Source organism: Scomber japonicus, chromosome 15 (genome assembly GCF_027409825.1).
Source record: "Scomber japonicus isolate fScoJap1 chromosome 15, fScoJap1.pri, whole genome shotgun sequence".
In the NCBI taxonomy this organism is placed as follows: Eukaryota; Metazoa; Chordata; class Actinopteri; order Scombriformes; family Scombridae; genus Scomber; species Scomber japonicus.
Genome location: NC_070592.1, coordinates 6,787,425 through 6,801,876, shown reverse-complemented (window position 1 = coordinate 6,801,876; position 14,452 = coordinate 6,787,425). Strand labels below are relative to the sequence as shown.

General features: G+C 41.9%; 1 protein-coding gene across 1 annotated transcript; it reads left to right on the top strand.

Annotated features, from left to right (window-relative positions):
* Window positions 1-10,508: 10,508 nt before the first annotated feature.
* On the top strand, window positions 10,509-14,215 carry zbtb22b (zinc finger and BTB domain containing 22b). The gene is made up of 4 exons (XM_053334683.1): window positions 10,509-10,739; window positions 11,687-12,448; window positions 12,643-12,915; window positions 13,115-14,215. The coding sequence occupies exons 1-4, from the start codon at window positions 10,509-10,511 to the stop codon at window positions 14,210-14,212; spliced, it is 2,364 nt and encodes a 787-aa protein (XP_053190658.1). The 3' UTR covers window positions 14,213-14,215.
* The last annotated feature ends 237 nt before the right edge of the window (window positions 14,216-14,452 follow it).

The window sequence follows — 14,452 nt, the reverse complement described above, 5'->3', positions numbered from 1 at the left end:
GCTCATCTGGCCAGCAGAGGGCGCTGGGGTGTTTTTTGGGGTTTTTTGGGTGTTTTTTGGGGTTTTTTGGGTGTTTTTTTAGATTTTTTTAAAAGTTTTTTTTCAAAATAATCAATCAAATACAGTAACATGTCATATATAAATCATTATTTTTTTGGGGCAGCTTTTTTGGCATAGCTGTTCGTCTCTTTACTCTTGATATCTCTTAGCAACCTAAATTTCGCCAATCAGCATTGTTGTATGTGCTGGCTAAAGGCCAATGAATTTATCACTCCAAACAAACCCAGTCAATGGTAGAGTAGGACAGGATTTCAGATGCCCCCAAATTGAATAAAATCTCTTTTCCAAAATCCAGAAACAACAAGTCAAAGATCTTGACCCAGATCAACCTGACATCAAAATCAAGCTAGGAAAAAAAGGTAAAACATACATGCAAGACTTCTCCAATAACTGGTATAACAGACAGGCTCTGTTACCTTGAGACTGTTGCAACATGGACTATTACATGAGTTAGGGACATGGGAGGGAACCTGCCCTCTCTGTAGATCTAAAGAGCTCATTTAAGGTAATTAAAACTCAACAATGCATATTTGATTATACACTAATTAAAACCCACTTGTGAATATTCCGTTTATTCCGAGTCCGTTCCAATAGTCGCCACTAAATCTTACACACTGATCCATTAATACAGCTCCCGCTTTCAAAGGCACCTCAAAGACAGTGTAAAACAAACTTTTGGACTGTATACTGTCATTTTTAAAGATTGCATTCTGGAGGAAGTTTAGAAAAAATGCTTATTATCTTGCTATTCAGTCAGATAAGACACCTGACATGTCCACCCACTGCCAGCTGGTGCTTGTGCTACAGTGCATCAACATCCACAACAATATACAAGGGTATTTTTTCAAGTTCAACCCTCTTCAAAACGCAACTGCTGACCCAATCAGCACGGCACTGTTGGAGAAACTCAGCATTATTCTCCCTGAAGGAGGAGAGAGCAGACTAGTCATCCAGGCCTCTAACAGGGCTGCCTTGATAATGGGAGCCACAGCGTGAGGTAAAGGATATCTATGGAAGTACACACTACGTCCACTGCTATGTGCAGCAGCAATCAACATCACACATCCCCAGGATCAGTACTTTTTTATCAAACCTTAGTGGATTTGCTTCATTTTTTCCTGATCATTGAAGCGAACCACCGTGCCTCATGTGTTGGCACAGACTTCCCACAACTTCTACAAAAAGGTGGAACTTCCACAGTCCTGCTGTTAAGACTCAGCACAAGGATGACCTCCTATGGTTTTTTTCCAGACCATCAGAGCCTCACAGTAACTTTGATCCTTCAGCTGTCAGAGGGGTTGGGGGCTTTCTGTGAGAATGTTGGACACAATGAGGATTTCTGCTTTTTCCTGGAAGTGTCACATGTGGACATGATGTTTAACCAGGAGCATCAAGTCGGTCTGCATCACAGGAATCATCCAGAGGTTCACCAACAGCTTGCTAACAATCAGGTAAATAGTAAAAAACACTAGAGCAACTAAAATTTAAAGACCCTGAACATTCATTTAAGATGATAATGTGTATATACAGTTTATTAAACACAATACACAATGACAGGCTCAGTTTCATGTCTCCAGTAGGTTGGTGTCTGAAACCCTAATTGTGGATCAGGGACTCCATTCCTGGTGTACAGTGGATCTGTGCAGCAGTAGTCCACAAAAAGACCGGAGACACCAGGAGGAACAACGGTTGGCTACAGAGGTAAGCAGTAACACAGTTTGGTTATGTTATAGTTTATGTATTAATGTGTAAAATGGCCCTCTGTTATATGTCACAGTCTACCTTCTTCAACTCCTGTGTAATAATGAGAGTTATGTTTTATTCCGCAATGTGATAGTTTCCATTCTCTACACAGACGCTGAGGAAGTGTTCAGATTTGGTTATTTCACATCCTGATATTAGGCAGTAAACTACTTGTTTCTCACAAAATAAAACTGATGTGATATATACTGGCTTGTATTTTTAAATTATGTATTATTTTATAGGTTTGTGATACTGATTTGAGGCACGCCAAGGATCGGTTACCATTCACCAATCACCTCCATAAGATCCGTTCTGTTGCAAAGAGACTTGACCACAGGACACACCTTTTTAAAGCTCATGGATTCAGCGCTAGAAACCACAGTGGAGGATCAACACCTTCCTGAAACACATCGCAACACAGCGTCACCTGAAACCTCTGGCTGTGCTCTAACAAACATTCCTGACTTCAATAATAGAGTCACTGAGATGTTTGCAACTCAGAATTCCTGTTTTTAAATAAGATGTCAGATACACACACAACTTCCCATCAGCCCATTTTTTTTGTATATATCACACAACAATAAATGCCACTCTGTACTTTGGAAATTCTTAATATTTTATCTTAAAGTTAATATTACTGTATATGTTTCTGGATTATATACCAAAGCAAACACTAACCAGATAGTCTGTAATCTGATGATGCATACTGTGCGGTGCAGTTTTGTAATATCTTCACACAACTGAAACAAAATAATGTGTAATATAATAATAATAATAAGTATTAGATTGACCTGATTTTGTTTTCATCTGCCTTGTAAATATATTTTTTGTTTAAAGGTTTTCACAAATAAATCCATAACAGTTACAATTTGAACAACATTTTGAGTGTAATTTATGAAATTCATTACAGTCTTTCTTTGTAAAGAGGAGATTTTATTGATTTCAATGTAAATTTCAGTGTTGGTGAGAGGAAGGAGTTTCATAGTGTGCTTTCACTGTAGGTACTTCTAGCTACTTGTGAATCTGCTGTTCTCTCCAACACCATCAGCAGGCTCTTCACTGTGACCAGCTTCCAGGAAATGGTAGAAAGGAATGATGCTCATAGAGTTAAATGTCCCTGCCTCTTTTCTGCATAGATCAGGCAGGTCCAAACTACACCACAAAGAGCTGTGTACCTGCAAGTTTTTGCTCCAACCAATCAAGACAACACACAATACGACCAATCAGCTGTCTGACGATTGGTTGTGGAAGCTCTGCAAAATGTCTTCACCTCATTTCTGTTTTCTCCTCATCATCTTGTGTATTTGTAGTCTTTTATTTTCTGATATGTCTTTTCTCCCTGACTGATAATTTATTGATGCTCTTCAACTTTCGATTGTTTCTTATGTCTTATTTCTTTCTCTGTACCTTTGTCTGTATTCTCTCAGTCTCTCTGCTCCAGTTTTTCCATTTTGGTTTTGGCATGTTGGTGTTTTATGTCTTTCTACTTGTATGAGTTAACCCTAGACACGTTTTAATACTAAAATATACTAAAAATGAAATGCCCTACTCTTTCTCTGATGGGCTGGAACTCATTGCCTTTGTTGGCTAGATTGATTAGGTTTAGGCATGAGAAATGAGATTGGGTTAGGTTGAGAGTAAGTTTTTGTTCAAACCAATCAAGATGACACACAATACGACCAATCAGTTGTCTGAAGATTGAGATCAGTTGATTAAATGAGTCCAGTCTGGTTGAAATGACAACCTGCAGCCTCATGACCCTTAAGGAATAGTTTTGACACCTTTGGCGGAGATGGACCAGTTCACATTGAGCCCAAACAACAGCAGGATTAGGTTTCATTGAAGGTGACAAGGTGCATAATGTCAATGTACAAAACAGCATTGTGCAGTATTGTCTGTCTATGAGATGCTCCGAAATGGACTCGCTGTACCTCCTTTACATAATTGCGCTGCCAATTTTCTGCAGTCAGCATGAAGAATCACCTCATCTCCTCTCAGAGATCTCTGCAAAGACTGTCGCTGTTTGCACCGAGGCTGGATTATGAAGAGACGCTCTCGCACACTGTGTTTTTCATCTCTTTCTCAACATTACCCTCACATCTCTATTTAACCGGTTCTGTCATTGTAATCTTCTCTCTTCTTCTATCCTTTTCTTTTTTCATAGGCTTCTTTTTTTTTTTTAGTGAGCCACTGGTACTACCATGAGAATCCTTTTCCTGGTAAATTTTTAGGAGATACATTCACTCTGTCTGTACACTCACAAGCCTTAATAAATGTGTCACAGTAAAAACTCCTCTGCCATGTTTGCTCAGACTCTGTGAGTTAATGATGCTGAGCTGCTTGAGCCTGTCTGCTTTCATTTTGTCATTGGCACGTCTCATTATTTGTTGGAGCAATAAATATAAAAATAGCTTTATCCTACAGTTTCGGATACAAATTCAGCCTTGTGTCAAACAGAAACCCTCTTTTGTCTCTTTGCTTTATTTCTTATGTTTGTTTCCTTCTTCCCTGCTGCTGATACTCGAGTATTGTCATTTCAACTTTTTTGGCTTGTGATTCCTCTGATAGGTGAATCTGAGACATGGGTGGCTTTCAGACATACTGAACACTTTGTGCGAAATACGTTGGAAATAACAACACATTTTCTTTTTTGTATTTTTCTAAGCATCCCGGGTTGTTAGAGCTCTTTTTGAATGTTTCTCTTCACAGCTTGCAGACATGTATTTTTCCTTTATTTGGTGCATACGCGCATTAAGATAAAGACAAGACTTTTCTCACTTAGAAAGGAAGTCTGTGCTTCTGTACATCCATCTGAGTCTTTGATCTTGGAGAACATTTTGACTTGTCTGATGTGAGCTTCAGCCTTAATCTTTGACACTACTTTCTGTATTTTTTCTTCCCTCCTCTGCATTTCTTTGATCTTGTGTTGTAACTTCTGCAATCTTCTCCAGTGACTGATTTTTTTTGCTCTTTTTATCCTTTTTTCCCCCCTCATGGTTTTCTGCACTGGGTGTCTGATCACCTTAACTGGAAGTGCTTGGTTGTGTGGAAGCCCTGCAAAATGTCTTCACCTCTTTTTCTGTTTTCTCCTCATCATCTTGTGTATTGTGGTCTTTTTCCTCCTTTATTTTCTGACATGTCTTTTCTCCCTGACGGATAATTTATTGATGCTCTTCAACTTTCCTTTGTTTCTTATTTCTTTCTCTGTACCATTGTCTGTATTCTCTCAGTTTCTCTGCTCCAGTTTTTCCATTTTGGTTTTGGCATGTTGGTGTTTTATATCTTTCTACTTGTATAAGTTAACCCTAGAAATAAACATTCCTGACACGTTTTAATACTAAAATATACTAAAAATGAAATGCTCTACTCTTTCTCTGATTGGCTGCCATTGCCTTTGTTGGCTAGATTGGTTTGGTTTTGGCATGAGAAATGAGATTGGGTTAGGGTTAGAGTAAGAACCTGCTTCACTAAGTAGATATAAAGGGCTTATTCTAATGTAAAACACAACTATTCTTATTTTCAGGTGATGATACACTGATTAAAACATTTATTATTGTATAATTACATTCAATTTCTGCCAATAGAGCCCCCTAAATCTTACACATTGGTCCTTTAAACCACACGTTAACCCACTAAGAAAATTTCCCCCAAAATGCTCAACCAAAACGTACCAATAACTCATCTTTAGTCTTCATGTGCAGCTTGCACTGAAATCCAGCATACCTACCTGTGAAACAATCTTCAAGCACTCAATCCCACAAAATCATGTGGATCTGCCCCTGAGACAACCGTCACACCCACGTTACCATAAAAATAAATGGATGCAACCCAATGGGGAAACACCTCTAAAGGCCGAACAGGGAAATCTTTGAATACAGCACATCAGGACAATAACACTTCTGAATCTGAATAGCACACAATAATCTAACACCAGGTATGAAACAACATGATATATCTCCCAAAATCCAGAGCAAAAAAGACCCAAAACTGCTGTGGACACAAACAGGCAACCAACAAAGCCAATTCATTTCAACCAAATCTCCTCATCAGCAGCACAATCACACCATGAGGCACAAAACAAACCTTTAACTGTCCTGTTGTCCTTGAGTCAATTTTGGCCTAGAAGGACAACAGACGTTAACTCAAAAATGAGGTATACTTCCATTTAAATGAGGCCTATTAATCATAAATTGGCGTAAAAGGTCTAACACAGAATTGGGTGATAATTTAGACCTTGTTCTTTATAAACAGTCAAACCAGACCAGATCAGTTTTGAACCAGGAGGACAAAAGGTTCACAGTCGATGGGCAACAGGCGGATTAAACAAACTGGCCTAAACAAGTGGCCACAACCAAAGGGGGACACAACATAATTCAGAGGTAACAATAACACATATATTAGGCATCTTAAATAACAAAATATTTAAAGTTGTAGCAGATAAACCAAACCAGAAGAGGTTGCCTGTAGCGAGGAGCAGAGGGCCGCCAGCAACCTGTCAATCCCATTGGAGCCATCAGTTGTCATCGGTTACGCTAAGGAGCACCTGTTGAGACAGAGCAAACAGGTAAATCACAAAGCCAAACAAAGATGACAGCTGGGGTCATCACAGTCAGTGAATATTATGGCTTTAAAGCTACGCTGAAGATAAGAGTTAGTGTTTAAACATCAGCCAGGAGAACAAACAACCCAGATTAGAGGTCAAGAGATAAAAGAGGCTGTTTATGTGTTTTAGTGATAAAGGATGGAAGTTTCACTGCTTGAACCAGCATGAGTGTCACATCAGTGTTTCACATCATTGGACAGTAGATGATGCACTTCTCTTGTTTTTAGTGTATTTTTCTTTATATATAAAAACAGAATTTATTTGTAATAGATTTAATAATTACATGACAGGAAATGCAGAGAATGATGGAAGTTAAATATTGCATTTTCAACATTTTATCATGTTTATCTGCTTTTCTTTGAGAGGTGGATAAAAATCAGAATAAAGACAATCATAAAGTTGATTAAAATTAAAATTAAGTTCCTTTCTTACCATTTTTAAAACAACCCAGCTTCTGTTTTCACTGTTATTTAATAGGAGAACAAACAATAAACCAGATTGGAGATCAAGAGATAAGAGAGGCTGTTTATGCATTTTATAGATGTCATATTAAAGTGACAAATGATATTTCATTGTTTAAACCAGCATGACAGTCACATAAGTATGTGTTTCACATTACTGACCAACAGATGATGCACTTCTCTAGTTTTAATATATTTTCTTCATATATATATATTTAAAGTGACAAAGGATGGATGTTTCACTGCTTAACCAACCAGAAGCACTTTTTCTAGTTTTCTTATATAATAGATTAAAATAATTACATGACAGGAAATTGGGAGAATTATGGAAATTAAATGTTACATAGTCAACATTTTATAGTGTATGTGTGTGTATATTATTTTCCATTAGAGGATAAAAATAAAAAATAAAGGCGTTCATAATGTTGATTTAGGTTAACATGAAGTTCATTAAATCCTTTCTTGCATGGTGTTCATCTCTTGAAAACAATCCACTTCTTCCTGGTTTCACTATCATTTAACAGGATTATTTATTTTTTTATTTTTTGTCGGCCAAAGTCTGGCTCGTCTGTCTGGATTCCTGTTAAAGGCGACGCGTCTCTGTCTGCTGCTGCAAGCTGCAGGATTCAGATGTGAAGAACATTTCTTAAAAAATGGTCCTCAAACTTCAGGGCCTGGACAAACCGGCGGGACACCCTGCCTTCAACCCGGTCACAGGCTGCACGTCAGCCGGCTGCAGTGTCATCTGAAAACGGTGAGTTTTTTATGTCGGAGGGTCGCAGGTTTTCTGTTGTTTTTTTTTTTTTTGCAGCCAGCCAGCCAGCCAGCCGTCTGAAGCTAGGAAAGCTAGGAGGCTAACGTCACATCTGTAACGGTGTGAGTCAAGTCTGACGGTGTGTGAACGGTGAACGGAGCCGTGTGTCTGTCTGGAGGCTGAAAGCAGAGACAAACCATCAGAGAGACAGCAGAGAGACAATCATTCACAGGCAGCTCTGAAGCTTTTACAGCCTGTCAACTAAAAGTGTGTCCGTGCACTCCAGCTGTTGATTGTTTCATGCACTGCTAATAACAGTAAGAAAGTGGTGTGTGTGCGTGCGTGTGCTTGTGTTTGTGTGTGCGCGCATGCATTTTCTGTTGATTCATCAATTTCTTTACAAATGGAGGAGCCTCTACAGGGAAGTGCTTTTTTAATTTTCTACAAAGTACAAAATGATTGTGTTGTCAGAGTGCAGGGACTAGTCTGATATAGCTATGATATAATAATAAGGATAATAATAATGATAATTAATAGGTAATCCCAGGAACATTGCACACATGTATGTAATCTCAGGAACTTGCAGATTTATATATTGCAGATTTATTTACCGAAGATAATGAAGATGTACACAGACATACATGAGCAACATAAAGCCATTGTTTATATCAAAGAAGAAAGCAGTAAGACGTATATATGAGGTGGATTCAATAATTAAAAAGAATACCAACACATTGTTTATTAAGTCAGGCTTAATGAAACTTACAGACATTATTTTACCTCTGAGGACCATAGAAGGAAATTTAACTTTAAACATCCCCTCCAGACATTTTTAAGCTGTATATAAAATACACTACTTTGAATAATGTCTGACATGGTTTTTCCACACAGAAAAATAGTTAAATTATTCTTAAAATTTCATCTACTCCTTCTGAATTAATGACAAATGTAACTGCTGTACAAGATGTCTCCTACTTCCCTGTGAAGTCTATTCTCAGTGTTTGTACTCTGGTGGCTTCAAGTTTCCACATCACACTCATGAAAGTTGAACATTGGACCGATCAGGACTGTCTTCCAAACTAGTTGTGATGTCACTAATCACGCTCCTGAGTCAGCTCGGAGAAACTTTCAGCAGATGAATGTGAAAACTGCCTTTCAGTGTCAAACTCTGCACAGCGAGGCTCTCAGGTTCAGGTTTGGACAGCATGTTTGTAGCTGAGATGTAGTAGAGTGAAATGTACAGGATTTCCTTATGACATGTGGTGGAGCAGAAGTTGCATACCAGTTTACTTCTTATCTCTTGAGGATCTTCTCAAAGGTATCCCTTATTATTTTATTTTATATATCATTATCATTTTTTTCACTTTCATTCATTCATTCATTTTCCTAACTGCTTATCCTCTAGAGGGTCGGGGGAGGGTTGGAGCCTTTATAACGTGCCTCCAGTGGAAATCATTCACAGTTATGTATTCAACGTATTCTGAGGTTAATATGAAGCTCTATATCTTCCACATCTGCTGTATTTTTAGAGCAGAATTCCTACTTTTTGTTTCCTTTGATGGTGTTTCCTCCCTCAAAGAAAGTATAGCAACAAAAAGACTGAATTTGATACTAAAAAGACATTTACTTTGGAAGATGTCCAATTCATTCCTCTAAGTCAGATTCATATTGGCCTTAGATAAACAAATGAGGAGTAGAGATGATCATAGTTTACTTCTGAGCGTCTGACTATAGCACGCTGTGTAGCTCTTGACCATCTGAATAGGACTAATTTCCACTGCATTCTGGGTAAATTAAGAGTCTTTTCAAAGTAACAGCGTGGCCAATCAAGTGGACCACTTCCTTGATTGGCCATTTCCATCTGCGTGTACCATCTCACGTGCATGATAAAAGAGGAAGGCGTGATGACACATGATGGTGTCCCGCTTAATGAACATATTGTTCTTGGAGTACTTTTACAGTTTGAGAATTAACCAATGAACTGTTAGGTAACCGTCTATCAGCGGCACTGTTTAGTTGAAAAAGTTGCCTTATTCTGTACATACAGGTATTTCAGTACTGTACATGATTAGAGTTACAGCATTGTACTTACATGAAAGTGACAGTAATGCACTTTTTTGCACAGTTTTTCTGCAAAATACAGTTTGTCAGACACAATAGAGTATCATGTGGATCCTACCTGTAGAACTGGTATCTTAGAAATGTTAAAACAATATTCAAATACCTTCTTTTGCCTGAATTACCTCTACAAAGCAGCTATGAAGTAAAATTGACCCTAGTACTTGAGAATACCAGCTGATGATCAAAGTCCCATCTATTTTGCTTCTTCTTATCAAGCCACAGTGCTGTGACTATAGCTGAATATGTAATAAATAACCTTTAATGCTGTATGTGGATAATGTCTTCTTGTTAGTCCTCAGCTGTAGCAGAGCCCAGCAGAAATTCAATATTCACACATCTGGAAGGAATAATAATATCATAGAAGCACTCTGACTCATTTTTAGGAGCCTTGACAGTTTTCGTACACCGATGCATCATTTCATCAATTAATCCATCAACAGATCATTAATCTACAGTAGTTTTATAATCAAATACTTGTTTAAGCTATTTTTAAAGCAATAATAGTAGAATACATTGATTCCAGCTTCACAAATGTGAATATTCTCTGACTTTCAGCCTCTTCTTCCATTTATCTTTGGAATTTTTGACTATTTGTTGAACAAAATAAGACATTTTTCAAAGTAACCATGAGCTCCTGCAATGAGCATTTCTCACAATTTGGTGAAATTTTTACAAACTGCACAAATCAACAGAGAAAAATAGTCGGTGGATTGTTAATTCATGAAAATAATCATCATTTGAAGCTGTAGATTTTCTGTTCACACAGATGCAGTCCCTGCCCATGGAAGTGGGCAGCAGCAGCAGCTCAGCTCCCAGCGACACATCTGGCTCAGTGGTGCAGGTGTGCTTCCCCAGCGCTCAGGCCTCCGTGCTGGACAGCCTGAACCGGCAGAGGGAGGAGGGCCGGCTCTGTGACCTCTCCATCCACGTCCAGGGACAAGTGTTCAAGGCCCACCGCTGCGTCCTGGCCGCCTCCTCACCCTACTTCCATGACCAGGTGTGAAACTGTCAAATCACAGCTAGACTTCTGTCATCAGCATGAACACAGAAACGTTTCACAGCATCATATTCATGCAGCTCTAACATGGGCTGTGTAGAAAATAAATGTTCTACAAAATCAGAGTCAGAGAAATGCAACCAACTGTAAATGCAACGTTTTTCACTGGATTTTTGTCAATATTTGTGAAGTCTGCGGGGAGGTGACACATTTCACTCAATGCTGGTGCAGATTCATAGACCTCAGGCTTCTTTAAAAGTGATCTGTGCTTGCTTTGAATATCAAAAATGTGAAAAAAAGCAAAAAAAAGAAATAATTCCAACATTTGTGGTAACATCTGGTTTTGAAAACACCCACTCTGTAATTCTATCGTTTGTTGTTTTTTTCTCTTACTTATATAGGGAGTCTTTGGTGCATACTCAAGCAGCTCATTTGCATTTTCTCTCAACTTTTCTTTTCACTTTCCTGCTAATGAAAGATCGTCTGAGCTGCTGATCAGCAGTTTCTTGCATTAAGAAACTAAAGAAACACAACACACAAGATTGGAATAATAAAATGTTTAAGTTGAGCTGTTTGTAAAAGCCCAAAATGAAGAACATAACAGAAAACATATGAACAGTAATCTAGAAAAAGAATAGATCAGAACGACGATGAGAATGAAGGTTGGCTGCAGCCTCAAACAAATCACGCCTGTATTTTAATGCTTTTATTAGCACTTAAGAGATCCTCATTCTCAAATGCCACTTTCACTGCTGCTTGCTGGGAGGTTATATCAGACTGCAGTTACCCACCAGAGCAGCAGAGACAGCTTTACAGACAGTCTACATTGTGATTGTATGTTACAGTATGTTACTTTTCCACCATTGTGAGCAAGCAGGGAAAGAGGAGGAAGGAGCAGAAGAGGCAGAAATCATTATTGTATCATATTATTCTCCTCTCTCCTCCAGGTACTACTGAAAAACATGTCCACGGTGTCCATCCCGGCGGTGATGGACCCGCTGGCGTTTGAGAGCGTGCTGAGCTGCGCCTACACGGGTCAACTCCGGATGCTGCGAGATGACATCGTCAACTACCTCACCGTGGGCAGCGTCCTGCAGATGTGGCACATTGTGGACAAATGCACCGAGCTGCTGAAGGAAGGCCGGGCCGCAGTGGGAGGAGGAGGAGGCGCCGGAGGAGGCGGCGTGCAGGTCAGAGCCAGTGTCGGTGGAGGCGGAGGGTCGGGTAACCCCGGGTGCAGCAGCAGCAATGGTGACAGCAATGCAGGCGGAGGCGCTGTAGGCAGTGGAGGTGGTAGTGACGGAGGTGTTGGTCGAGATCAAGGCCAGGTTGTCGGCTCCAACGAGCCCCAGCGTGCCCCCCAGCCTCCCAGCCGCCCGTCAGTGAGCGAGAGCCAGTCGCCCAGCAGCACCAACTACTTCAGCCCCAGGGACGGGAGCAGTTTCGGGGGAAGTGGCGCAGCCGCAGCCGGGGCTTCAGTGGACGGAGGAGGGGCCAGCAACACACCCAGTTACTGCACCCCGTCTGGGGGAGAGGAGGCCTTCCTGATTGAAGAAGAGGAAGAGGAAGTAGAGGAGGAAGAGGAAGAGGTTCTGTACCACCAAAGGAAGAGAGGAAGGGGAGGAGGCAGCGGGAGGAGGAAGAAAATGAGCTCAGTGTCAGAACAGGAAGTGGGAGTCAGTGACAGCTTCGGTGTGTCGTCCTATCAGGTGAGTTTGCAGCAAATGTTAGTATTTTTTGGAAGCACTTGCATGTTTTTTTTCCATTTTTAGAAAAACAGAACAGTTTGCTTTAAAAAAACTTCCAAAACACTCAAGCTGATATTTTGAGAATAAACAGCTTTCACTGCCAGCACAGACTCATTATCTGTCATAATTGCATTATAATGTCAAATATCTAAAAGGACGGGGAGGACTCGGCCTTGCCGCTGCAGAAACGTCCCACCTACAGTCAGCCCAGCATCATGCCCCGCAAGCAGTGGGTGGTAGTGAAAACCGAACGCACAGAGGACGACGACCTCATCGTCGTGTCCGGGGAGGAGGGAGGAGAGGAGGATGACGAAGAGGACGAGAGAGAACTGGAGATGGCCAGAGAGAGGGAGAGAACTGACTTCAACATCTCCAATGTTCGGAGTCTCTCTGCAGAGCTCGGAGGCAGAGACGACATGGACTCACAGGTGAGCTCAAATCCTCTCTGAAGGCTTTCAAAATGTCTGATGTCATTAGTTTTAATGGTTTATAGAAAAACTGGACAGTCCAGATGAAAACTGTTCTATTTTTAACACAATCTTTCTCACAAATCTTTCACAAAATTTCTTCTCTTTTCTCTTTTTTTGACATTCATGACCGACGTCCCTCTTCCCTCTCTGTCTCCAGGTGGACTACTGCCAGTCTTCAGAGGACTACCTCAAGTTCGAAGGCAGTTTAATGGACCAGACTATAGCTCAGCACCTTCACGACAGCGCAGCAGGTCAGGGTCAGAACCAGAACGCTAACCGTGCCGTGTCCGCCCTGCTGGGCCAGGTTCAGTCTGCGGCCTCGGCCCGAGCCCAGCTCTTCCCTCTAGACATGCAGGGGAACCAGATCCTGCTCTACAGCCAGGCCTCCGGACTCTCCCTGGACTCCGCCCCACCTCCTCTGGGGATGGGAGGGGGCATGATCGGAGGGGCTTCTTTCAAAGGTCCCAGTCTGGAGCACGGTGCGGTCCACCTGTCGGTGCAGGGCGGTTTGGGGGTTGATGGCATGGACGGCGGGGGGAATGGTGGTGGAGGCGGCGGCGGCGGTGGCAGCGGCGGCACCGGGGGTTCTGGGAAGGTGTTTATGTGCCACTGCGGTAAAACCTTCACTCACAAGAGCATGAGGGACCGCCACATCAACATGCACCTGGACCTGAGGCCGTTCCACTGCCCCGTCTGCGCCAAGAAGTTCAAGATGAAGCATCACCTCACGGAGCACATGAAGACGCACACGGGCCTGAAGCCGTACGACTGCCACGGCTGCGGCAAGAAGTTCATGTGGCGCGACAGCTTCATGAGGCACCGCTCACACTGCGAGAGGCGCAGCGGGCTCGGAGAGGGAGGCGAGGGCGGGAGCAGCGGCGAGGGAGGGAGAAGAGGAGGAGGAGGAGGAGAGGATGGGTCAGATTTGATTTCCTCCCCTCACCTCCTCCTGCCACCAGGTGAGGGAGGTCAGGGTGGTATCCTGGGAGGCGGGAGAGGGGGTGCGTCCGCTTCGTCTCCACATCTTTCAGGCGCCGTCATGTCATCGCAGCACGCCGGCATGTCCGCCTCTGGAGGCAGCAGCAGCAACAGCATGAGCAACAACATGGCCGCCGCTGGGACGCTGCTAGGGGTCGTCTCTCAGAGTCCAGGTCAAGTCCAGGGATCGGGGATGTTCGGCGGTCTCGGTTTGGGTCGAAGCGTGTGTAACGAAGACGTGTGTGAAGTCAGTGCCAATGATAGTAGTGTGACTTAAAACCAAAATGACGTGTCGTGTCCAGCGGGCGCCTCGTTACGGAGCTAGCGGTCGTTCTTCTGGCTCCTGCTGCTGTTTTTATAAATGTCGTACACTTTAAAGAAGCACAGTGCTCCTCTGACATACTCCTAACTGCCAACGTTCAGTATTTCAAGCAGGAAGTGCGTACATTGTCAAGAGGGGAGGGGGGAAAAAAGGTGAGGCAGACAACATAAAGACCCTGTAGGTGTTTACAGTAAA